We start from the raw sequence: 25,279 nt of genomic DNA on the forward strand, positions 1-25,279 counted from the left end.
ATAGTTAGTAATCTTCCCTGTGCTCTGGACCACTCGTTGTCGGCTGCACTTCAATTTACAGCGACATCTTGTGGTCAAATATTAGAGTGTCCCTTTTAGTGGTTGAAAATACATTGTATAGGGTAGTGAACTTGGACTTAAACTCGACATCTATTTGGGACTACATTTTGTCTCAAACAAAGAAGATTTAACCCAAAATGTAATGTCTAAAGTACACCAATCATTTGATGGCTTCTACCCCTCAAGTGGAGGTCTCTTACTTCCTAACAATAAATTGGGCCACGTTTTAAGCTTATCAAAACTGCTGACATGCCTTTGATGGACAGCAGAAGTTGACGGAAAGGTTACCCTGACAGCTTTTGCAAATGTCACCCAAGATCCAATCTGCGATCCAGACATAGTGTTGCTGGCTTGGAGTTGAAAGTGAACTCCAAAAAGGTGGCAAGCGGGCCATAAAAGTCGTGCAGGCAATATGTAATGGTTCCCATAAGGTAAAAATCACCAATATAAAGTGGATACGAAAATAGGGTAGTGGTGTGACCTGTAAACCTGGCTGCTGAATTCATCTTGACTCATTCCCTGCTGTTGACAACTACCGTTGGGCAGCTTACTGAAATAAAAACAGTAGTTACAGTTACTAGTTGCTTTAATTGAAATTTAATTCAGTTACTCCCCAGAATACTGACACCCTAAAGTAGTGCATTACTCTGAAAGTTGATTTTTAGTTAGAAATTACTGTTTGTATTCACGTTGAGTCAGAACCCCTAAAACTGTGTTTAAAAGCCACATAATAAAACAAATAGAGGAAAACGTGTACACTAACCTGTGGAAGCGGTGAACCTTTCATTTTTCTTAGTTTAAACAATCTTAAGGCTTGCAAAGGAACACTAAGCCGAGACACTCCATATAAATTTTGTCTCTGTGCTTTACACCACTCAAAAATCTCCCTGCCTTGTTCTGGGTATTGTCCAAAATGTTTTCTTTTTTTCCAATTATGGTGTATTGCAAAAATAATTTTGCAAAATTCTGTGCTCATATTTGCCCCATTAATTCGGTTGTTCCTGGATAAGTTATACCCCCTCCCCAAATGCTGCCTACCATTCAATACTGGTAACACACAACCAAATGTGCGCGTATAAACTGTCCCCTAATTTCAAGATTTAATTTTATAGTTTTAAAACTTCTTGTGTACAAGTTTATGTGCTAGGAATGCCCTTGCAACATCTATTGCAGCCTTTTCATCCTAGGAGGGGGATTACCTCATGTGCAGTCCCTTCTCAAGGTTTCTTAATTTCCTCACGCCGAGATTTTAAGTTTTTCCTTGCCCTCACGTAGGTCTTAGATCAAGGGATGGTAATAATGTCAAGGGATGTAATAATAGTCTGTAGTCTGTATGGCCCCTTGAGACTTCTTGTGGTTATGGGCTATACAATTAAACATGACTTGTTTTGACTAGGGAGAACATCTTCATGAGGAGAAATGCATCTTCCTTGTACTCTGTGCTTAAGACGGCGCCACCGTAGGTGTATTATGTTTTACTTTGTAGGTAAATATAAACTTGGCCTTCCATTGGTGGAATGAGTGTTGTATGTTAAATCATAAGCGAGGGAGGAATAATTTGTGATAAGAAGCTTTTGCGATTCGTGATGCTCTTTTAATAAGTAGCAGAGTATCGCTCCGTCTCGTCACGACAGTTGAGTTACAAAATGTTATTTTGTTACAGTACACGTTACAGAAAATAATAATGTGTTCCTTAATAATGCAATAGTCCCAACACTGTTAACGACCACAAATGTCTAATATTTGTTGGTATTATGCCTGCTGTGAGTGTGTTAGGTTTTTTTTTTTTTCCTTATTGAGCAACAAGGTAGGAACAAAATATTAGCAGCAAATTGTTAACGACACCCACAAAAACAATTAGCAGCTTTGCAAAAACGTCTGTCAAAACCTGGGCATACGTTTTGTATGACTCATTTTCCAACATTGGTGGAATTTGATCTGTGACATAGCCAAAGAACAAATCACCCTCCCCTTCACACTTGGGCACTAATTTACAATGTTCTATGACCAAGCATGTTTTGGGGAATAAATGGGAATCAAATACAAGCTCAGAACTGGCAGATGTGGAAACCACAGTCAATTAAACTGTGACGCCTTGCCACAGAGACAGTTTCATTTGACTCTTGTATGCCAGACTCTATTATTTTTGTATCCTGAGCCCTTCTTGGGATTAATTTTGATTGTATGATGATGATGGCTATTGTTACCAGCTCTACTGAAGAAAATATACCTGGGTGGTATGGTTATATTAAGGTCCCAAGGACACCTGAATAGCCTATGGACTGTTTTTTTACAAAGTGATTTAGAATAGTGGTTTTCTTTCTCACCGCCTTAATAATTCATGAACATGATTAGTGCTTTTACATGCATGATTGATTCACATTTTTATGTTTTTCATTCTTTTCATTCAAAAACAAGGTTATAATGAAATCAAAATCAACAACTTTACGAATCAATTGAGAGAAACGGAATGAAAGGAGGAGGAAAGGGCTGACAGGGAAAAGCTTATCTTGGTCCTGTCCCCTTACACTCACAATTTAGGCAAGTGACTTGGGTCCAAGCCCTTCCTTGTAAATATTTTTGCTTATGTAACCTGACATTTTTTTTACATTATTTTTCTCTTTTCAGTCTTTGTTACGTTTTTATCTTGTTTTACTTTGAGTACTGTGTCTAATCTTATTGCAAACGAGTTTCACTACAGTGTTATCACTGATAATAGAGTCTATTCCATTCTATTCTATTCTATTCCATTCTATTCTACTCGTTTTTTTGCCCAGCCTTTTTGGGCGGCATTAGCTCAGGAGGTAGAGCGCTCGTCTTGGGATCAAGGGATCCCAGTTCGAATCCCGGCTTGTACGTGTTACATGTCGAAGTGTCCTTGGGTAAGACACTGAACCCTTAATACCCCCAATAAGCAGGTTAGCGTCTTACATGACCGCAATACAAGGCCGCTGTTGGGAAATGTGAAGCACACTGTAAAGTGCTTTGGGAAGTTATTGACTTGAAAAGTGCTATAGAAATGCAGATCATTACATTTCATTGAGATTTTTGGGTACCCGTAGCGGCGAGATGGCAGGCAATATGTTATGTTATATGTTAAAAAAATTGTGAGTTCCTCGACCTACGAGTATTTTACTTTTATTGGATTGGTTCAGTCTTTTGGTTTATTATTAAAATCATTATTTCTTTATACCACAAGGAGGCATTAATTACGCACTGTCCTTTTAACAAAGTCACTTAACATTTTTTGGGAGAAAAGATAAACAAAATCAATGTGTAGCTTTGTATGTAATAAGTCAAATCCAATATGGAAAGATTATACTTTCTCATGTTTGCCACCCTGGTTTTCAGGTGTTTTGTGGACATGGAGAAGGCATTTGACCGTGTTTCTCAGGAAGCTTTGCTTCGAGAGTTTGGGGTACCAGACAGTCTCATCAGGGCTGTTCAGTCGCTGGATGACAGGTGCCCAAGTTTTGTCCGCATTACTGGCAGCAAGTCGGATTTGTTTCCAGTGGGAGTTGGTCACCGCCAAGGCTGCCTTTTGTCATGATTCTGTTCATAGTGTTTGTGGACAGAATTTCAAGGCGCAATCGTTGTGTGAAGGGGGTCTGGTTTTTGGGCCTCAGCATCGCGTCTCTGCTTTTTGCAGACAATGTGGTGCTGTTGACTTCTTCAAGCCGTGATCTTCAGTTCAGCGAAGCAATTTGCGACTAGGTCAAAGCCTCTAGGATGACAATCAGCACTTTGAAGTCTGAGACCATGTTTTTTTAGCCGAAAAATGAGTCGCATGATCTTTCTGGATTAGGGATGATATGCCCCAAGTGGAGGAGCTCCAAGTCTTGTTTACAAGCAATGGTAGGATAGAAAAGGAGATCGGCAGACAAATTGGTGCAGCATCAGGCGTCATGCAAACCCTGTCGTGGTTAGAAGGCAAAGGTCTATAGGCAAACCTCTCGATTTACCAGTCCATCAACTATGGTCACAATCTGCGTACCATGACCAAAAGAAAAAGATCCTGAATACAAGCGGCTGCAATTATTTTATTTGGCAGGGTAGCTGGGCTCTTTGGGGAGTTAGTAAGTTGAGAAAAAAGAATAAGCTAATTTGTATAAGTCTTAGCATGCAGTCTAAAAGTTGAGATTGAACTGGTATTTTAACTGGATGATCATAGCTACTCAATTTGCCTCTGTAGTGCAGTGATTCGCACTTTCGGCTAACACCCGAAAGGTCCCAGGTATGAGACCGGCTGGAAACATTTGTTGGCCTAGAGAGGGATGGGCGCCACCAGGCTGTACTTTGCCCAAGACACTCCACAGGAAATGGTGCCCCTACGACGCTAGTGGTTAAAGGATCCAACCACCTACCCACCGTCATTTGACAAAAATTAAAATAAAGCATAATTAAAATGCACTGCTACGTTGTTATCTAACACCATGGAGTGAATCACATCTTTTTAAATTGTCATGCGCAATTTTATTTTGGAAGTTGCTACACCGGGGAGACAGACAGACGCGCATTTCTTTGTGGAATGATAATGATGGTGACCCTGGTCTTGGTTTTGCCTCACTTTAGGGGTTGTTAGCTCCAAATAGAAAAGCCGCACATTGTTTCTTCACATTGTTTTTGTAACAACGCCCTCTAGTTTCATAGGAGCATCCAAACATTGTATATTTTAGGTCTTTTATTATTCTCACTGCATTATCAGCACCGAGAAAATCAGTCCTTAGCACTTTCCATGTCGTGACCTGAGTACCTCACAGCTGAAAGCCGGCCAGCGGCTCATTAACATTCCGTTACATTTTTAATCACAACGTGTACGTTTGTGTGTCGGTGCGTGACAGACAAAGGGTGAGAGGTCGAACACGTGCCACGCGGCCAAAGACGACACGGTTCCGCGTTCGATGCCAGCAGGGAACTCTCGTGTTCATGCTCGGTTTAGTGTCAAAACTTCAGCACATCTGAGACTCATTCAGAAGAGTTTTTTAGGGGATCCATAAAATGTGTAAAGCCGGGGAATAATGAAGAGCGGCCAGAAAGGAAGTTCTATCTTTAGTTTTTGGGAATGCTCCTGATTGAATGATAACACCTCTAAAATGTGTTTGTCTTTCTTTGTTTCTGCAGAGAGGCTTTATAATTCCAACGGGCGTGACCTGAGAAGGGCGCTGTTTTCACTAAAGCAAGTCTTTCAGGTAACGTGGACCAAAACATGGACTTAAGTTTAGATGTGTGTAGAGTACCCCAAAAATGTACTCAAGTATAAGTACTGTTACTTTAGAATTACATTACCCAAGTAGAAGTAAAAATTAGTCATTCAAATAACTACTTGAGTAAAAGAAAAAAAAGTACTTGTTGAAAAAACGACAACTAAGTAACTGTAGCAACGTATTCATCAAACAACTATTTAAACAGACCAGCAAATAGTCAAAATTAATTTAATCAACAATAAATTACATTAAATCTAATTATGGATTAAAATAATATGAATAAAGTCAAGTCCTCAAATAAAAAATAAAATCATAAGAGCATTGATCAAAAAAATTAATTAAGCACGAGTACCACATTTAAAACCCAAGTACTTTTTATAACAGGCTCTGCAGTCAGAACAATAGGATAGCAATACCCAAAATGTTGAAAGAGCTATATTGGACCACAAAAACTAATTTGTCAATAACAAAAAATGAAAAGCTTTATATAAGCTTTATAATTAACGCAACACGTACTGTATGTATCTACAATATATCAGCCATTCGTCAAAATGACTAAGTTGGATGCAGCACTTCCTGTGGAGAGTGACATGACCACTGCGTTGTATGATAATGGATACTGACTCAAGTTTATTATTGAATTAGTTTAATTATTTTGATAAAATATAAGAAATGCAATTTTCGATGGCATTTTTATTTTGAGGTCTGGAAATTACAACATTACTTATCTGGCCAACAAAAAGAGTGCAATGAAACTTAGCATGCATTTATAAAAATAAAATAGCAATCTTGATAAATTCACGTTAATAAAGTTTAAGTTTGATTTCTGATTTCTGTGAGTTATTTTTCTCTTTTTACCTTTGGGCTCCATGGCCGATCACTCACCTGCCAGTTTGCTTTAAAAAGCCACCTACTTGGTATGTGACGCTGCCTCTTAGAAGGGACAGGCTTAGGCCGCACAGCTCGGCTCTAACCGGAGAGAAAAAGCAAGGACTCGGAGAAATACTTACCTGGTAATTTAGTAACGGCTTCAATATAGCATAATGTAGTGGAGTAAGAGTACCGTTTCTTCTTCACAAATCTACTTAAATAAAAGTAAAGCTATAGTGATTTGAAAATACTCCTAGAAGTAGAAAATGTCCCAAAACTTACTCAAGTAAATGTAATGGAGTAAATGTAACTCGTTACTACGCACCTTTGCTTGTGTTTCTTGAGGTTTGTTTGCTTTCATGGCTGCTCCCGCCACTTGCAGTTCTTTTCAGTTCTATAGAATTTGGCAAAAATAATAGAATTAAAATAATTTTTGAGCATTTGCTGCTATATTTAAGTTTATAATACAAACAAAAATTGTGATCAAGTTGTTTTTAAGCAACTATCATTTAACAAGATATTATACATTGTCTCTTTTACTGTGGATATGATTTTTTTGTGACTGATAGGAAAAAAAATCCACGAGGCTAGTAAAGCTAAATACGTGCTTTACTTTAATAGTCTCAAAGTTGAGAAGCACAACTTTTAAAATCACCCCCATCCCCAACTGCTATTACCATCAGCTCATTAATTTAGTATTTTCGTGACTGAAGGAAAATGAAATCAAAGGTTAGAAACGTTAGATAATTTGCTTTGTTAGCATAATAATTAAACCAATGCTATTACTGTTCACATAGCATGTTTTTTCTGTTGTTTTAAAGAAGCATTAGTTCCTATTGTAGTATTTAGCTACTGTCAGTATAATAAAGCCACAAGGCTAGTAAATCCAACTAATTCTCATTAATAGTGTTAAAGTTTAGTCATGGCTAACTAGCGCCTACCCATTATTATTGTTCCTTCCGCTAAGCGAAATGTAGCATTCGTTCTTTAAAGTCACATATTTTGTGACTGAAAGTATAACGAGATAGCAAAACTTGTTAAGCTACACACTTATCTCTTTTTTGCATAATAGTTGAGTCAAGGCTAGCGAGCGAACGCTTACACATTCTCTTTTCCCTATGTGCAATGTAAGATTAGCTCGTTAGTGTATCTTTTTTGGCGACTGAACGGATGATTACATCACAAAGCTAATAAAGCGACACACTTAGCCTTGTTTGAATAGCATAATAGATGAGTCAAGGCTAGTTAGCGCTCACAAAATCATTTTCTCCTGTGACCGTAGAACATTTCAAAAATGCTAAGAAATTATTGCCTTTTTGCAATTTTTTCCTGCATAACGATTATAATTTACATCCTTGGCACTATTGTCACATGTTCTAACCTTACAAAGCTTCAATCATGTATGTGTTGTTTTGACTCCTTTTGAAAAAGGCACAATGTACATTATTTCAAATCCTACCCTTAAACCAAAGGAGGAAGCACGTAAAATTGTCTACATTCATTTAAGCGACATCGATGACATGGAATGTTGGCGTGGCCTGCATTCTTTTAGTTTGTTTACCCAGTTAACTTACGGATCTATTTTGTGACTCAAGGTTAAAAAGGCAAGATCAAATCCTACACTAACGTTTGACGTTTTGGATCAAACCAGGACTTTACTGCCACCAGTTGGAAAGGAGAAACGATGCATGATGCAATTGTGTAAAATTAAGTGTACCCTACAATACTAAAATGTTTTTTTATTTTCTTTTTTTTCTGCAACAGGATGACAAAGACTTGGTTCATGAGTTTGTGATGGCTGAGGGCTTGACGTGCCTCATTAAAGTGGGGGCAGAGGCAGACCAGAACTACCAGAACTACATTTTAAGAGGTATAAAACACATGATAACATTAATGCAGTGCAGTAATACAAACAAACAACAAACCATAATCATAAGAAAGTATAAATAAGGCAAAATTCCACTGTAACCCTATTTTCTATATGAAATCCTTCCAGTGTTATCGTCTTGATACCCTCAAACATCTGTCCCAAAGCGTTTTTAAGACTAATCACTCCAAGAAGTGATGAACTTTAGAACAATTTTTTCTGCAAATCCTGGAGGGGAAATAATCCTCCAGGAATAAAAACACTACAGCAAAAGGGGTCACATATGACTCACGTTATTTTTTTTGAACATTCTTTACATAGTGTCTTTTTGCAGGTGTAGTTGATGCTATGTCAATGTGATAGAACCCCTCTCAGATAGTTCATACTGGGAATGCACGATATTAGTTTTTTCCTACAGATTATGATCTGCTTCTCTAGAACGACACCAGCACGGATAACCGCTTCATTCAGTAAAAACTGCATTAAATTATACCTGGTTTGGCAGAACATTTTCCCATTTTACTTTAATTTAACTCATTTCTGTAATCAAAAGACACTGTAATATTTGACCTCTAGATCAGGGGTGGCTAACCCGGTCCTGGAGAGCCGCATGTCCTGCATGTTTTGGAGGTTTCTCTGCTCCAATACAGGAGATTCCAATCACCTGGATCGCTATCAAGCTCTCACAAAGCCTGCTAACACGCTGAAAATTGGCATCACCTGTTTTGGAGCAGAGAAACCTCCAAAACATGCAGGACGCGTGGCTCTCCAGGACCTGGTTAGCCACCCCTGCTCTAGATGTTGCAGTATTGTGTAGTGCAACTGATGTTTCAAATCAATATTGTTTTTCTTTATGAAGGATTTGTTTTACCACCAGGGAGGCGACGAATATTGATGTCCTGAAACACACAAAAAAAAATATATTTACACATGCACACAAAAAATTATGTTGTGCATTTTTATTTTGGTTTACATTTACAATAAGACTGTAAAGTTTCAGTAATATGTTTTTCTCTAGGTAAGGACCAGCTTAGAATTCAATCATTGATATTTTTGGTATCGGACTGATAATATATAAATAACCGTTCAATAAACATTGTGCATCCTTAAAGGTGGGGTGCGTAGTTTGAAGTGTTTTAAAAGTTCAAAGTTAAATATTTTCTCTATTAAGGATGTGTTGAAAATGCCCAACAGAGTTCAAAGAGCCCGTTTGCTTTATTTTTCCATTGCGCCTATGTGCTTTTATTTTACTTTTACTAGGCCTGTTTAGTGCGGAACAAACCCCCCAAAACAGGAAAATAGAAGAGTTTATTCAAGCATGTCTAAAAAAAAAAAAAGAAAGGAAAATTTGTGTTACTCTGCTGCCATCTCGTGGCTTGAAAGCGTAAGTGCAGGGTTAAGTTTTCAAATGATGCAAAACACCTTTTATACTTTGCTGATAAATCAGATACACTGATTTACATTTTCAAGTCTCTGTATTCCAAACCATGTCAAAATAACATCATAAGGAACAGAAAATATAATTTTTTAGATAACTATGACGTCAGTTTTGCATGATATGTTTATGATAATTATCATGCATGTCATAAAAGTGTCAGGCAGTGTTGGCAAAAAAATTAAATCTTGCAGCCGAGGAAGCAGTTCATCACAATGTTTTTAATGTTGTGTTTTTGACAGCTCTGGGACAAATCATGTTATATGTAGACGGGATGAACGGCGTCATTGGCCACACAGAGACGATCGAGTGGCTTTACACGCTTGTCGGATCGAAGGTAGGACACCCCCAAAAACTCAAAAATCAAATTATTTGCTGTTTATTTAAAATGAGTCATAAATGAATCAGTGGTGTGCGGGGAAGTTTGTGTCTGGTGAGGCACAGTCAGTTTACAAATAAATGAGCTTACATTATATTCATTATTTGATTGGCTGAGCAAGAAATCAATCTATAAAATTGTAGCATAGAAAATAATGTTTTTTTGCCTTACCTTATAAATATAGTCTATGTCATGCTCTTTTTGAATAAAATAAATCCTCCGTTACGAAATAATGTCCATGCAATGACAAAAAAAAAAACTCTGGCTTCCTAATGTTATCACTAATTCTATTATTGGGGCTGACGTCTGCTCTAATTCAGAATCCTTGGTCTCACTATCACCCTCTGCCACGAGGCAAGGAAATTGCGTGCCTCACATTGCATCTGCAGACGCTCAGCACAGTTTAATATGTTAAACCCTAATTGTATTCATAATTTTTTTATAATATAGTGTGAGAATTAAAAAAATAAAAAATAAAAAATCCCCAAAATTGTAAAGTGAAATGAGAAAGAATTTTTAAGACTGAATGTAACAATTTAATACATCTTTTAATTTTATGTTTCCAAGATTACAGGTGAGGCACAATCTCACCTGCCTCCCCTGACTGTGTCACAAGCCAGAAACGGAGACAGGACTCAATAACGTTCATTAAACCCAGTTTTATTGAAGTAGAGAGCAGTGCTTGCTTCCATGATCCGATGATCGTTGGACACGGGTGGCTGATGGCAGGAACGCGGAAGCGGTACGTCAAGCGAGGATAATCGTGGGTGGCAGGAAAACTGCTCGGTAGCCGGAACAGGGTAGCAAGGGCAGTAATCGAGTCCAGAATATCGGCCGGCAACAAGTATCAGGCAGGAAACAGGGCAAAACAGGTCAATGGCCGGGACGGAAGAGCAGGGCAGAAACGGGTCCAGAAACGGGTAACAGGCAGGAGAAAACAGAGCAGGAGATTGTCGGAGGGTACGGTGCTTGCCTAGCAAAAGCGTAGGTTCGCAGGACGGTCTGACGGCTTCCTCTTGGGGTTTAAAAAGAGTCAATGAGCCAGTCAGCGCTCAGGGCTGTTGGCGGCAACGGTGCCCCGAATCAGCAATAATGACAGACTGGATGTCAATAGCGCATACTTTGGTCCCTAGTTAGTCAAAATTATTCAAAAAACATTACTGGATGGCTTGACTTGCTGTAAGCTTGCTATTGTGGCTTCTAGTGACTAGACCATCGGTAAAGGCTTTCGATTTGATCTCAATGTAGCAATATCTTTACTCACAGTGCCAGAAATTAAACAGATAGTTGTTCTGAGAGATACCTGCCTCCCCTGGCGGCATGTCACTGAAATGAACTTATGTTGAACTTACCTTTCTCATCTAGTTCCGCCTGGTAGTGAAAACAGCGATGAAACTGCTTCTGGTCTTTGTGGAGTATTCAGAATCCAACGCGACACTTCTCATTGACGGCATAGCAACTGCGGATTCAAAGAGAGGTGAGCTGATTCTGTCTTTTTTAAAATGTTTCTGAGTTTTATTACTTGAGCCGATGTGTTCAGGTGGCAAAGCGTGGTCCAATGCCATGGAGATCTTACAGGAGAAGGATGGCGTGGACACCGAGCTTCTGGTCTATGCCATGACACTCATTAATAAGGTACTTCAAAAGTAATCGTTATTTAAATTATTTAATGCAGTTTCTAACCCTTATCTGAGCCATGATACAATTTCTGTGATTTTTTATCATGATGCCTGCATTGGAAGTATACGTTCCTCCTTTTATTTGTGATCACCCAGGCTGAGGATGTTATCCAGGTTATTCATATTGTAATTTTGGATTTACAGTATTTTTACCAGTTTTTCAAGTTTTACTATATTTATATCTTGTTTTTGAAAGAGAAAAAAAATACTTGAAATTAAAAAAGTGATATGCTAGTGTTTTTCCATCATCTGCACCGCTTACCCTCAGTAGGGTCGCAGGGTTGCTGGAGCCCATCCCAGTTGTCTTTGGGCAGTGGGCAGGGGACATCTTAAACTGGTTGCCAGTCAGTGGCAGGGCACACTCGCAAGCACATTGAGAACATGCAAACTCCGCACAGGAAGGCTGGTAGCTGGATTTCATTTCATGACCTCCGAACTGTGTTGCTGACGTGCTAACCACTCAGTCGCCCTGCCGCCCTGTTATTGTTTTGCTTTGTTTTTTAAAAATCTAACTCTTTTCGTTCTTTTTTTTGTAAAATAAGAAAATTATGTGCAAGATATCTACTTTATTTAAAGTTTAGAACTAAAGTTAGTAAATATATTTCACTGTACAACCTCCTGAGCAGATAAGTATGTATGAGGAAAAAAACAAAAAGTACCATAATGTCCAGGCCATAAGCCGTACTTGACCATAAGCCGCACCCATAGATCTTTTTTTAAAGGTAAAATCCTTTCGTACATAAAACCCAGGCTCGGTAGCCTAGATGGTAGGGCGCCCGCTCCGAGACTGGGCCGAGTTATACCTAAGACTTACAACATTGGTACTCATTGCCTCCCGGCTTGGCGCTCGACATTAAGGGTTGTAATTGGGGTGTTTGGTCACCTAACACAGCAGTTAGGTCTAAAAAAGCCAGCGCCAATCGAAGGCGACGCGTCACGTCAAGAGGTTAGCGTGTCAAATGATTTCTGGTATATATCATGTTTTTGGTCTATACTGGCTGAATAAATAAATAAAATAAATAAAAATAAAAAAATGTTATTAAAAACAAAAAAAGATACTGAACTGTGGCAAGTTATTTTGCAAAGATGAATATGGGCAATTTATTGGTACCTTAGTGAGGACGAGCGGCTGAAAGATGAATGAATGAATATCCGTCAACGACACTGAATGTTTTTGTATCACCCATTCGACTCATTTTCCTGTCATTTTGTAGCATGACTAAAGCCTCTCTAAAACAATCGGCTGACAGAAGTTTGTAGTCATGTTTATTATTTTTGGCAGACATTGGCAGCCTTACCAGACCAGGATTCTTTCTACGACATGGTGGACATTTTGGAAGAGCAAGGAATGGAGACAATAACCCAGAGACACCTAGGACGCAAAGGCACTGATCTGGACTTGCTAGAGCAGCTCAACATTTACGAGGTTAGCGGATTCAGAGTGAAAACCCACAACAAGTACTGATAACTTGTATCAATGCCGATACCAGCCCTGTTTAAGGTATCGATGCTCACAGTTGCAATTACCACTGCCTTTTAACAATCGGCAATCTTAAAACAAAAGGAATGGTACATTACGTTAAATAGTGTAATGTTGAGAAAAACATTTTCGGGGGATTTAAATCTATTTCTTAGACTGGACCATAAAATATGTATTCATAGCTAATGTTTGGCTAAAATTATTGATATAATCAACACGTCATGCAAACCATCCTATCCAGAATTCTACAACTTGTGCAAAACCTTTCAATGATTAAAATTAAACTTCTTAACTCCCCAAAATTCCTTACTTGTTAATTTTTGGAATGGCAAATGTATCTACCGCATATGCTCACACATAAGTCTAATTTAGAACTATAAAATACATTACAAAAGGGGGTCCACTTTTCCCTTAAAACAGAATGAACACAAAAGGGTATAAGACAGACATAGGCACAGAAGCTTACAGCTGTGCTGTGTACTGATGCACCCCACTCACCCTATCTCCTCTTCCTGTTCAGTCAATCGGTGTTCTCTGATTGTATTTAAAAGGGACCACATCTAATTTAATCGTGATATAGTGCGTTTTATTTCCTTTTTGGCTCAAAATTGGTTTGAAGAATGTTAGTGATAAGGAAAAGTGGAAAGTAGCGTCAACATCGAGTCTAAATTGGAAATATGGTGAAACATGAACATGGTTGTCTGTGTTCAACATGCCTCTTAAAGGTACAGTAAAGCTTTCAGATTGGTTTATTTAGTAGCAGTGTATTAATCTTTATTATCAACACAAATGATAATTATTATTGTTTAGGTACATGTTTTGTTAATATATTGGGCACATATTTATTTTACCATGTGGCTATTTTAAAGCAGTTTTAGGGTGCTGCTTTAATGCGAGTATATATGTTACTTAATTTGATTAATTGGACAGCCCTAAGTACTTATGCAGAGGAAAGGGAACTGTGTGTACCAAACATGTGGTACAGAGGTAAGATTGGGCCTAAAAAAGAAAGAAATCAACCTGAGCCTGACCAATTAACTCTATTCGCAGGACGGAGATAGAAGCAAACCTGAAATGTCATACTTTTTTTTTTAGGACTCTGTAAGAGATTTTTTTTTTTTTATTAATAACAAATAATAGCCTGTCCTTTGTAACCAAATCTAAGTTAAATACAATTGTATAAACATCTACACCTTTTATATTTCTGTGTCTGCAGAGGTTGCATTAACTGACAATTTTTCATCATTGACGGATTAAGAAAATTAGTCATTGATAAAAACTTGTCGGTTGACGGCAATACTTTCAGGCCGCCCGTCATAGTGATGGGTTGAAATTTGGGCCATAAACCACAAAAGCTGTATGCCCTTAAGACTCTAGCGTGGCACAAAATAGAGAGACGCAGAGAGACAAAAGAAGAACTGTGACGTGTAGATAATCATATTTTTATAAAGCGAGAGAGAAGCCAAGCTTGACCCGAACGTAATGTATGACATTTTAGGCCTGACTCGGTCTGAAATTCAGATAGGGCTTGAGCTTAAGATCTCACCTCTGATGTGGTATCAGGTATCGATGGCTCCAAAATATTTGGTTTTCAATATGAAAAATGGTGGTAGTGAACATCCTCTACACACTTTTTTTCAAATGCCGGTTCAAATTCTTCGTACAGTCCACTCTCCGGCACGAGGACGGCGACGACGACAGCCAACCACCGACACCAGGCCGGCGGGATCGGCGACGGGCGAGTATCGGAGGCGGGGATAAGCGTGGCCTGGAGAGGAGGCGGAGTCGCAGGGCATCCCTGGTACGGTCCGGGCAGGCGTCCCCCTGCAGCCCGGCCTCCCCGCAAAGAGCTGGCTTCCACCCTTTTAATGGACAGAAAGCTGAGGAGATTAGCGAGAGGTGAGTAATGAAATCCTACGATGAAAAAACGGCTCATGGGTCAGAAGCAAAGCTGACTTTTTTATATCAAACACTTTCCACCTCAGAGCACTTTCAGGTTTCCTTCCCTCCATGTAAGTGTTACAGTTCCTTGAGTTCACTGAAAGGAAGATCAGCTTCTGACCTCAACCTTTGACTTCCACTAGATGCATTTTCCCTTCCATGCAGTAATGGTTAATTGTGTGTTCTACGTCAGCACTTGTGTCAACATTCTTGCTGTGTTTTAGTTCATATTATTCAACAAGCACCAACCTTCCTTACTTCACTTCTAAAATGAGTATACTGAAAGATGCTTAACAAGTAAAACAACATACAATTATTTAACCCCACCTATATTGACATGGGCAACATTTAGGGTAATATTTAGATACTGCAGGGTTCCTTAACGACTCTTACTAAGCTACAACATTCCAACTAATTAATAACGACAAATGTTTTTGTAAAAATGTCCTTTTTATCGAGTATCTTCGATTTGCCGAGCAGAGTAAATTGTCTAATCCACTAGAGGGCAAAGTTGCATGACAAAACAGGATCATAGCGTTCCATTTACATATATTCGTGAAAGGGATATTGTATATTATTTAGCCCCTCCCACAGCTCCATTCATTAGAAAAAGACAATAATGGGTTTAATAATAAGCAAAAATACATGAACGATCATATAAACGTGCAATTTTATAAATGCTCATAACTCAAGAAATCTGTTTATTTTTACTATCATGAAGCTCATTTGGAAAGAGCTCGCATGATTGTCTGCCATCCTGGTACCCCCAAAAAACCCCAAACCTTGTGGAAGGCGGGCCAAAGAAATTAGAAAAAAAAATGTTGCTTTTTGGTTTTTTTGAGTCTCTGTAGTTTGCAATCTTCATTGTGCTTTGTAGACTTTTTTTTGTACCACACAATACAGCAGCCAGGACGCTGCTATCGGTTAGTTAGTGTGTAAAAGGGAAAAATGTGAAGCACATTGTAAAGCGCTTCGGGAGGTCTTCATTGACTTGGAAAGCGCTATATAAATGCAGACCATTTTACATTTATGGCTTGCTAGCCGGATCTGGCCCATTGGATGATTTAATCCGGCCTGCTGTCAATTTTGTCGTATGTGTACAGTATGTCAAAAAAGGGTGAATCTGTTGGCCATTTCTCTCAAAGGTTTTTAGTTTAATTTCTTGAAATAAATGCAAATCAAAAATGCTTTCTCTTCCTGCTAGAGGGCAGTGTTAATTTTGTAAAACATGATGAGTTGGGTCAGGTGTAAAACTGCATTCAGTCAACTGGTAAAAAAAATCTAGGTAACACATTCAATGCCAAACATGAAAATATTTTTCCCCATTGATTGTGGATACATGGGTTAAGAAAAGAACCCTTGTCATTTGTGATTATAATATATTAGGTAGGTTACTAATGTAGGTTAAATGATAAGGCATAATACTGAAAAATAGAGCAAAAGATTGTTTGACTGATCCAGCCACTATGGGAACAGAAAGTCTAGATTCTGCCTCAGAGATGAACTGAGTTTGACATCCCTGCAATACAGTGATATCTGGTGATCATACTCTGTATCACATTATCTATTTCAAGAACTATTTCATGCTTTTATTTTCATTTTTGTACCTGTCACCCTGCCCAAATTTCCTACCTGACCTCTGATCCAACCATTTCCGTAGAGAGGAATTTGAGGACGAAGAGGAAGACCCCGTGCTGAGCCAGTCTGATTCGGATGAAAATGATGACGCTTTTTTGTCTTGTCAGAGTAGCTCCAGGTACAATGGGAAAACTGCTACGTACTTTGTCATTGGCGGCTATCGACGTCAACAATCCACTGCGATTTGTCGCTTATCAGGTGTTGGTTTGTTTGATTTTTCATGCCTTTTATCCCAATCCTGTTTTCCTAGCTCAGTTCGGCACCTCCCGTCCATCATCCAACGAACGATCCAATCCATCACCATTACATCTAAACCTTTGCATGAGCGCGATCCAGGCGATTGGAAAGAACCGACCGTGAGCCCGCCCTGGACACCCGCGTCTCCTTCCCCTTTTCCCTCCCCACTGAGCCCACCCTCGCTTTTAGCTTCACTCTTGGCCAGGAAGAGGGTAACCAGCACGGTGCCGGCCGCCAAAGAGATCAGCCCTCCATTGCGTGGCGGATATTGCCCATCCTCTGAGCAACTCCCATACAAACCCCACTCGCCCTTCCTTCTCTTCTCCTATGACATAAACGAAGAGGCGTCACCTCAATCTCCAAGTGGGGATACTGACAGGTCAGAGGGACACCCTGAAGTTTAAATTCCGTTTGACTTTCTCTCAATGTTTTCTCAATCACAGTCTTCACTTTGAGCAAGGTTTCTTGGAATGCACAGTCTGTTTCTTCACTTTTCTTTGATCACATCACTGAAAGACGCTTGAAAAAGACTCACTTTGGTATCTAGTATACTCATCCTCGTTTCTTTTCCCTAACATTTTCATTTTTCACCAGTGGGTCTCAATGATCTTCTCTGCACTTGGTAACAATTTATTTTGCGTACATTATTGTTTGGATTTCTTCAAACAATTCTCTGCACTCTCCCCTTTGCATATGGATCTACTCTTCAAGTAGTTGGATTTCAATCCCCTTTCTTCTCTTATCTTAAGAACATGGGTGTGTTTTGTCAGAATGTCCTGGCAACATGAACATGTATATACTTTTATCACTTCAATTTTGTTTCCTTTCTTCTCCCAGGATCGGAGGGCTTTCATCCTACTCGAACCACAGTGGTCCCACTACGCCCACCAGTCCCAGGTGAGGTCTCCTGCAAGTGTCCTCATTGTTGTCAGTCTTTTTGCTCATTATTATACCTGTCAACCTAAACCAATCGCTCCCCTTATTCCTTTATCAAGCAGTTACTATCTTTACAAACACAACATACAACAACACATATGATGGCGTTATCGTCTGCTACCAGTGACCGGGACAATCCACATCAGAGCAGAAATGTGTATGACCAGATCAGTCTAACATAAAGAGCAAGTTTAAAAAAGAATCATGTACAAATATTATTAGACGTGTACAGAATTTGAAATCATCCCAAAAAAACGTATAAAATGTAGGGAAAACATATGAACTGACAGGTATGCAATATGGACTACCACACAACAAATATAACTAAATACAAATAATAATAATTAATATTGTCGAGTAAGCAGATGACTTTTCTCATTTCATATTTTACCTTATTCCATTTTAATATAGATTTTTACATATTTTTCTAGTAAAACAATTATATTTAAAAGCCAAAATACATGAACTATGATACACACCTGCATTTATACACTTACAGGTCGAGAAATTTGCATTTATTTTACATAACATGAGCTTCACCTAGGAGGAGTTGAAATAATTGCTGCTACAAGTACCCCCACAAAAACTTGCCAAAGGCTAAGCACAAAAAAAGAGAGAGAAATAAAATGTGTTTTGGTCACTTTGAGTCTCTGTATCTTGTATTCTTCCTGGTGCTTTTTAGTACAGTTAAATTCATCCCTCAATCCCCTTTAGGCCTCCCTTGGGGGGTCTCCTGTCCTCCTCATACCGGCAACACCAAGAGTCTTTGGCGGCAGAACGAGAGCGGCGCCGTGTGGAGAGGGAGGAAAGGTTGCAAAGGATCGAACGAGAAGAGAGGAATAAACACAGGTGTGAAACATACTCATCTTGTGGTAGGTGCAAAAACAATACTTTTGGATTTCAGTTATACTTAAACCTCTATTGTGTGTGTGTGTGCCACAGTCGTGACTATGTGGATAAAATGGAAGAGGCCAGGATGGCACGGGAAGAGAGGTGAGCTTCTGTGCATTTAATTACATCCATCTATCAACATTCAAACTCTGCACAGGAAGACTGGGACTGGTAGCTGGATTTGATCCCATGACCTCCGAACTGTTCCACACACGCGCTAACCACTCATCCGCCGTGCTGCCCCATTTAATTACAATAAACCAAAAATATCAATAATGAAGGTGGTTCTCAAAAACATTCTAATTTACAGGATGTTTAATTTAGTCGCTTACATTCTGCTCCGTAAACTGTTTGCACTGCAAAAAATAAGGTCCAATTCCAATGGAAGAGAATGTTGCTTCTTTTATGTGTATTTTTTCAACTTTTAAACTATTTTTAGCAGGTTTTTTGTTCTTAAAATGAGAAAATGTACACTTACACAAAGAGCAACATTTCTTGCCTACCAAATGGTAATACCTTTTTTCCATCTTAGTAGAAGATGTTTCTTAAGATTAGGCACATTGTATTACGTACTCTTTTTTAATCATCTAAATTAGGGACAATGTTCTAAAATTGGACAATTTACTGATTTTAAGGATGTTTTTTGTTTAAGTTTTTTCAAGAAGCAAATTATTACTTGCGAGTCCTTGAAAAACAAGTTAAAATATATTTTAACTACAAATGATACAGAGAAAAAAAAACAGTATGCGTCGGATGCGCTATTTACGATCCTTGACGCCTTCCAGTTTACTTTCTCCTCAGAAATCCCGAATTTGGTCTTTTTCCCCGGACATTATATATTAAACTCATCTCATTTTTATCTATCTATCTATCGATCTACCTTGGTCATATCCCAAAAGAGGGGTGACCGACAGCAAGTCACACACATACAATAACAAAGAAAATAAAAGGGAAATAAATAACAAAAAAAAAAACACACAAATTTTTTTGGACCATGGCCAACCCAATTGCCCAAACACCCAAACAAGTTAGGCACCTCGGCACCCAAGTTGGTCATGCTTTCGTCCCTCCAGATGAAACGGGACACCAGAAAGCGGCCATGTCACTTGGGTCAGGGTGACACAACACACTCTTTTGTTCAACAGCAGGGCCCGACAGCTTTCACTGGTTTACCCCTGCCGCATCATACGGGTGCCCAGCCCATCCTTAAGAACGCGTCTACAATCCCACTATCCTTTCTCATTTTTAGTTCAGTCAAAAATCAATTAAAAAAATCCAGAATGTATCCAATGTTTCAGTGTTTTTCTATACATGTTTAACTAAATCAGATTAATCCCGCTATTTAACTCCAAATTAATTTAGAAATCCCACTTTGTGTGTTTGTGAGTGTGTGTTTGGATGTTACATAGGCTCCAAAATAATAATAATTGCTTATTATTAAGAATATATTTACAATAGATCATATTTGTGAAGGACAGTGTTGTTTCTTTCGAAATTTGAAATGACACTTAGTTTCCAATTAATGAAAAAAATCATCCTTTGTTGTTTTAAAAGGCAGAGTGTATAAAAACAGGTTCAGTAGTAAATATCTTTTTTTGTATTTGTCGCAGGCCACTGAAAAATTGACATACCGTATGTCACAAAAGTCAGTACACCCCTCATATTTCTGCAGAGGCTTCATTATAATGTTTAATAGAATATCACTAAAGAAACATTGGTTTGACACAATGAAAAGAAGTATGTAAACAAAGGCCATGGCTTATTGGAAAGATATTCTCTGGTCTGATGAGACATAGAACAATTTATTTGGCTCAGATGTTATGAGGCATGTGTGGCGTCAACCATGTGAGGAGTACAAACATGTTTGTGTGGTGCCTAAAGTCAAGCATGGTGTAGGGAATGTCATGGTTTGGGGCTATATCAGTCAACTGATTTTCTTGAGAATTTACCCAGTTATAATTCAGCCCTCCGTGAGTGTCTTTAGCTAGGTTACATGTCAAGGCACACCCAATAAATACCAACAAAATCAAAAAACATCTGTTTTTGTGTGGTCTGCTTTTGTGGGGTCTCTAACAACGAATTGGGTACTAACCATCGACCCTCCAAGCAGCCAAATATAATCTTCAGGCCATTTTGTCTGTATATGAATCAATCCCCCTAAATTTCCCCGAGAACCACTAGCACCTGCTAACACAATGAACTAAGATGTAAGTAGCACGTTTGCATACTGATGCAAAAAAACTTTCAGTGACTTGATTGTGGGGGGGCCTTTCCTCATGAAAATATTTTGCATATAGTGCAAGAGGAAACCGATAGTAAACATCCAATAAAAGTGGCAGGTGTGTTTAAAGCCACAGACAGTCTCCCTGTATTGGTTGATTCACAACAATGAAAGTTGCCAAACTTCTCCCCTTGCTCCACATTATGCTAATACAGACACAAAGAAGTATCCAGTTCCCTTGGACTTCTGAAGAGGTCTTATGCTAATCAACTTGCCAAAAAAGCGTCACACATTCATGGGAAAGAGAGGAGGGGTCGGTAGACGGAGGGTAAAGCTCAAGGGAAAGGGTTTTGTCAATTGTGTCATCGTCCCTTGTAGGTACAAGAACGTTGAGCGCCTGGCGGCCGAGGAGTACGAGAAAGAGCGAGTTCCCCGGGGTCCGAGGACCCGCCCGGACCTGGATCTGACCTTTGAGACCTCCGAGACATGGCGGCCCTCGTCCAGGTGCAATAGTACCACGTCATCGCAGGGGGACACCGAGGCTGACAACGAAGAAGAAACCACCAGCAGCCCTTACGAGTCTTCGCAAGTTGGTAAGAATGTTATAGAAAATCTGCTTTATCTCAAGAATATGCTCAGTAGCCTAGATGGTAGTGTGCCCGCTTTGAGACTGGGAGGTCGCTGGTTCGCGCCTCGACCGAGACATACCTAATTGGTATAATGGCGGCGCCCTCTGGCTGCGGCTGCATCGACTCGCTACAACGGGTCAGATGTATCGACATTTCGTTCTGTGTACATTGTTACAAAGAATGACAATACAAAGGAAATTATTATTATGTTGCATATTTTTGTTATTGATTTGCTTTGTATTCCCTCGTTTTTATGGGGTTGCGTCCCAAAAAGGTCCCACAATAGTAAGAACCAGCGAAGTAGAAACCTTTATTTATTTATGTATTTATTTATTCATTAGATACTGTATTTTACATTGAAACTAAGGAACAACCCCTATTTACAGGCCTAAAAATATTGTATAAGAGATAAAATTACTGTATTTTATGAATTTGATAATTAAAAAATAATAATTTTGCTATTTTGCACTATTGATTCAGGACACGATTCACTTTATTTTGAAAGATAATATTTTGGCGCTATCATTCAGACATTGGGTAACAAAAAAGTTGCATGAAAATGCTTTTAACTTCCTTTAGCATGTTGGGAAGTCCAATTTGTTGGCTATCGAAAGCATCTTTCTTCGCGTTTTGGTGCTTTTGTCAGTTCAGAGCATTTTTGTTGGCATGATGGCTTTTAGAGAAACTCAAAATTGAACAGACAGGCACGTACGTGATTTGGTTCGTCCAGCTGTTTTACGAACTTATACAACATAGACCGCAACATTATTTAAACACAGGGAGACACTGGAAGGAATGGGCAAGACCAATCAGAATGCAGTAAACAATTCACAAGGTAAATCCGTGATGTACCATAACCACGAAAAGTAAACCGCGGTACAGCAAGAGATTATAGCACTTTGCTGGGTTTAAGACGTTTTTTTTTAAAAACGGTAAATACAACTAAAATAGGTTGTTTGGGGTAAAACACTAGAAAGGTAATGATAAATATTTTGGGGATATGTCCTTTACTTGCATTAATATTGTTAGACTTAGAACTGTCTTTGTTGACATTGATATTACCATAGTGAACACTGTTTACAAGATAAGACATGCCACTCCAGAATAATCATGTAATAAAGACTATAAAGGAAATGGTGTGTTATTTGGAACCTTGTACTGATAAAAGTAACTCACTTCAATAAAAGCAATATTCATTTGAATAATAAGCTAAAAATCTCTAAAAAAAATATAGTGTGATGACGAGATCAAATTGAATGCCTTTTCGATTCCTGTTACATCCTGTTGAAAAAGTGAAAGCAAACTTTATACCGATTTTTAATCAAAGATTTGTGTACGTTATACACAAATAAATACAGTACATAGTAGAAACATTTGTGAAGGTTTACCTACCGATCAAACTAAAGTGAAACTGGAGCTGAAAAGCGAGGGTGGAGCCATCCCATGAAAAACAAAATGAAAGAAAACCGGGTCACGGGTGAAAAGGTCAAAGGGTAAAATCAAAAAGTGTTTTATTTGCGGGCGTGTGTACAGTGGCCCGTGGTGTTATTTCAACCCGGGCCCCCATCACTACCACGACTGTACTCCGAGTTGTGTTTTGCCACAAACAGGATCTCGGTCCTTCATTTCCCGTTTGGGTTCCCCGTTGCAGCCACAACCTAGCTTTGTGCGCCCGGGATGTGGTTTTGCCTCAGCCAAGTGTCGTTTGTTCTCCTCGCCAGCGTGCGTGCAGACGTGTGTTATTCTGTGCACGCTTGTGCAAACACGAGTCGCCTCAAACACTGCAAAAACATGAAGTGTCCCACCGTGTGTTTGTGGTGGGGAATAAACCGGCGAGTATTTCTCAGGGACAGAAGAGGCCGACGAGTGCAGGGCCGGCGAAGAGCCCGAGGAGGGAGAAGCCGTGGAGGAGCAAGAGGAGGAGAAGAAGAAGGAGGAGTTAGGAAACGAAGAGGAGGAGGAAGAAGAGGAGCCTCGCACAACGGAGGAGGCCGAAGAGGACAGCGGCATCCTGAGCGACAAGGAGAGACAAAATGAGGAGGTGAACGAGAAGGACAACTGCTCGGCCTCCAGCATCTCCTCGGCCAGCAGCACTTTGGAGAGAGAGGAGAGGGGAAACAACGAAAATGGTGAGTGACTTCTCGGATCAGAAATCAAGAAAATTGGCTCAAATGGACCATTACTTTAGAGATTAAAAATGTTTATTGTCATATGCACAGTAAAGAACCATGTTTGCCTGCACAATTAAATTCTTAGTTTGCTGTCCACACAGTTCCCAGCATCAAAATGGAAACTAGGAAACTATATACATATATACATAAAAGAATATTACGAATATTCCAAGATAAAACACAAGATTAACTCAAGTGTGCATTAGTAGTCAAACAAATCAACAAATCTAGTTGTTTGTTATAGAACAACCCCTCTGAAATGCATTCCTTGTTAAAAAGGGACATTGCTTATTAATTTGCGCCTCCAGGTTGTAAAAATATGTCATCTATAAAAAACAAAAAACAATAATAGTTTAAAAATGAGCAATAATATATGGCCTGTCATACAATCATGCATTTTTCATAGATTCGTCCGTCAAAAAAATGTATCTTTCATAACATGGGCCTCTCATAGTAGAAGCTGACTTGATTGTTTACCATATTGCTGCTACGGGTACCCCAAAAAAAGAAGATATTGTGAAAGGCTGGGGAAAAAATGAGTATGAAAATAGTGCAGTTTGGTAACTTTGATTCTTCGTAGTTTGTTTTCCTAATTGTTGTGTAGCACGTGTTTTTCAATTGCACTACGCAATAAGGCAACATCTTGTGGTCATTACACTGTGTCATTTAATAACTCGGGCGTATGGGTGTTTTTGTCTAAAACTAAAACTAACATTTTGGACTAAAAATCTCTCTGATCACATGGTCCAAAATAAATTAGAATAAATGAATGAAGAATATATTTACAATAGATCATATTTGTGAAGGACAGTGTTGTTTTTTTCGAAATTTGAAATGACACTTAGTTTCCAATTAGTGAAAAAATCATCCTTTGTTGTTTTAAAAGGCAGAGTGTATAAAAACAGGTTCAGTAGTAAATATATTTTTTTGTATTTGTCGCAGGCCGCTGAAAGATTGACATACCGTATGTCACAAAAGTCAGTACACCCCTCACATTTCTGCAGAGGCTTCATTATAATGTTTAATAGAACATCACTAAAGAAACATTGGTTTGACACAATGAAAAGAAGTATGTAAACAAAGGCCATGGCTTATTGGAAAGATGTTCTCTGGTCTGATGAGACATAGAACAATTCATTTGGCTCAGATGTTATGAAGCATGTGTGGCGTCAACCATGTGAGGAGTACAAACATGTTTGTGTGGTGCCTAAAGTCAAGCATGGTGTAGGGAATGTCATGGTTTGGGGCTATATCAGTACAACTGGTGATAGCGAGTTGCATTTCAGTAAGGGAAACACAAACGCAAAGATGTACTGGGGAATACTGGAACAGAGAATGCTCCCCTCCCAGAAACTGGGTGGCAGGGCAATGTTCCAGCCTGACAATGACCCCAAATACACTTCTAAGATGACCAAAGCTTTTTTTCAAGGGGCTAAGCATAAAGGGGATCAACTGGCCAAGCATGTCCCCAGATTTGAACCCAATAGAACATTTTTGGTACATCTTCAAACGGAAGGTGGAAGCACAAGACCTCAAATATCCCCCAGCTCTCATTTTGTCATGGAGGACAGAAAGAACATTCCAGTGGCAATTTGTGAGGCTCTGGTGAAATCCATGGTGAGGAGGATTAAAGTGGTTCCG

The 25,279-nt window shown here is 39.1% G+C and overlaps 1 protein-coding gene across 6 annotated transcripts in view; it reads left to right on the forward strand.

Annotated features, from left to right (window-relative positions):
* Positions 1-25,279, forward strand: part of fhod3a (formin homology 2 domain containing 3a) — an 87,698-nt gene that overhangs the window by 46,377 nt on the left and 16,042 nt on the right. For 4 of the 6 annotated variants that reach the window (XR_015849774.1, XM_088329115.1, XM_088329116.1 and 1 more), the window contains exons 4-17: positions 5,182-5,249; positions 7,899-8,004; positions 9,679-9,773; positions 11,181-11,292; positions 11,356-11,450; positions 12,777-12,920; positions 14,641-14,873; positions 16,576-16,671; positions 16,804-17,169; positions 17,628-17,687; positions 18,441-18,575; positions 18,669-18,719; positions 21,217-21,431; positions 23,315-23,596. Coding sequence is in view for 5 of the 6 variants with exons in the window: in XM_088329115.1 (XP_088185241.1) it covers positions 5,182-5,249; positions 7,899-8,004; positions 9,679-9,773; positions 11,181-11,292; positions 11,356-11,450; positions 12,777-12,920; positions 14,641-14,873; positions 16,576-16,671; positions 16,804-17,169; positions 17,628-17,687; positions 18,441-18,575; positions 18,669-18,719; positions 21,217-21,431; positions 23,315-23,596 (2,058 nt within the window). In the remaining variant the exon portion in view is untranslated. The remainder of the gene's footprint in view (positions 1-5,181; positions 5,250-7,898; positions 8,005-9,678; positions 9,774-11,180; positions 11,293-11,355; positions 11,451-12,776; positions 12,921-14,640; positions 14,874-16,575; positions 16,672-16,803; positions 17,170-17,627; positions 17,688-18,440; positions 18,576-18,668; positions 18,720-21,216; positions 21,432-23,314; positions 23,597-25,279) is intronic. The other 2 variants (XM_088329118.1, XM_088329120.1) reach the window with 2 other exon arrangements.

The sequence above is a fragment of the Urocampus carinirostris genome, chromosome 2 (genome assembly GCF_059441175.1).
Source record: "Urocampus carinirostris isolate Australia breed hairy pipefish chromosome 2, RoL_Ucar_1.0, whole genome shotgun sequence".
Lineage (NCBI taxonomy): Eukaryota > Metazoa > Chordata > Actinopteri > Syngnathiformes > Syngnathidae > Urocampus > Urocampus carinirostris.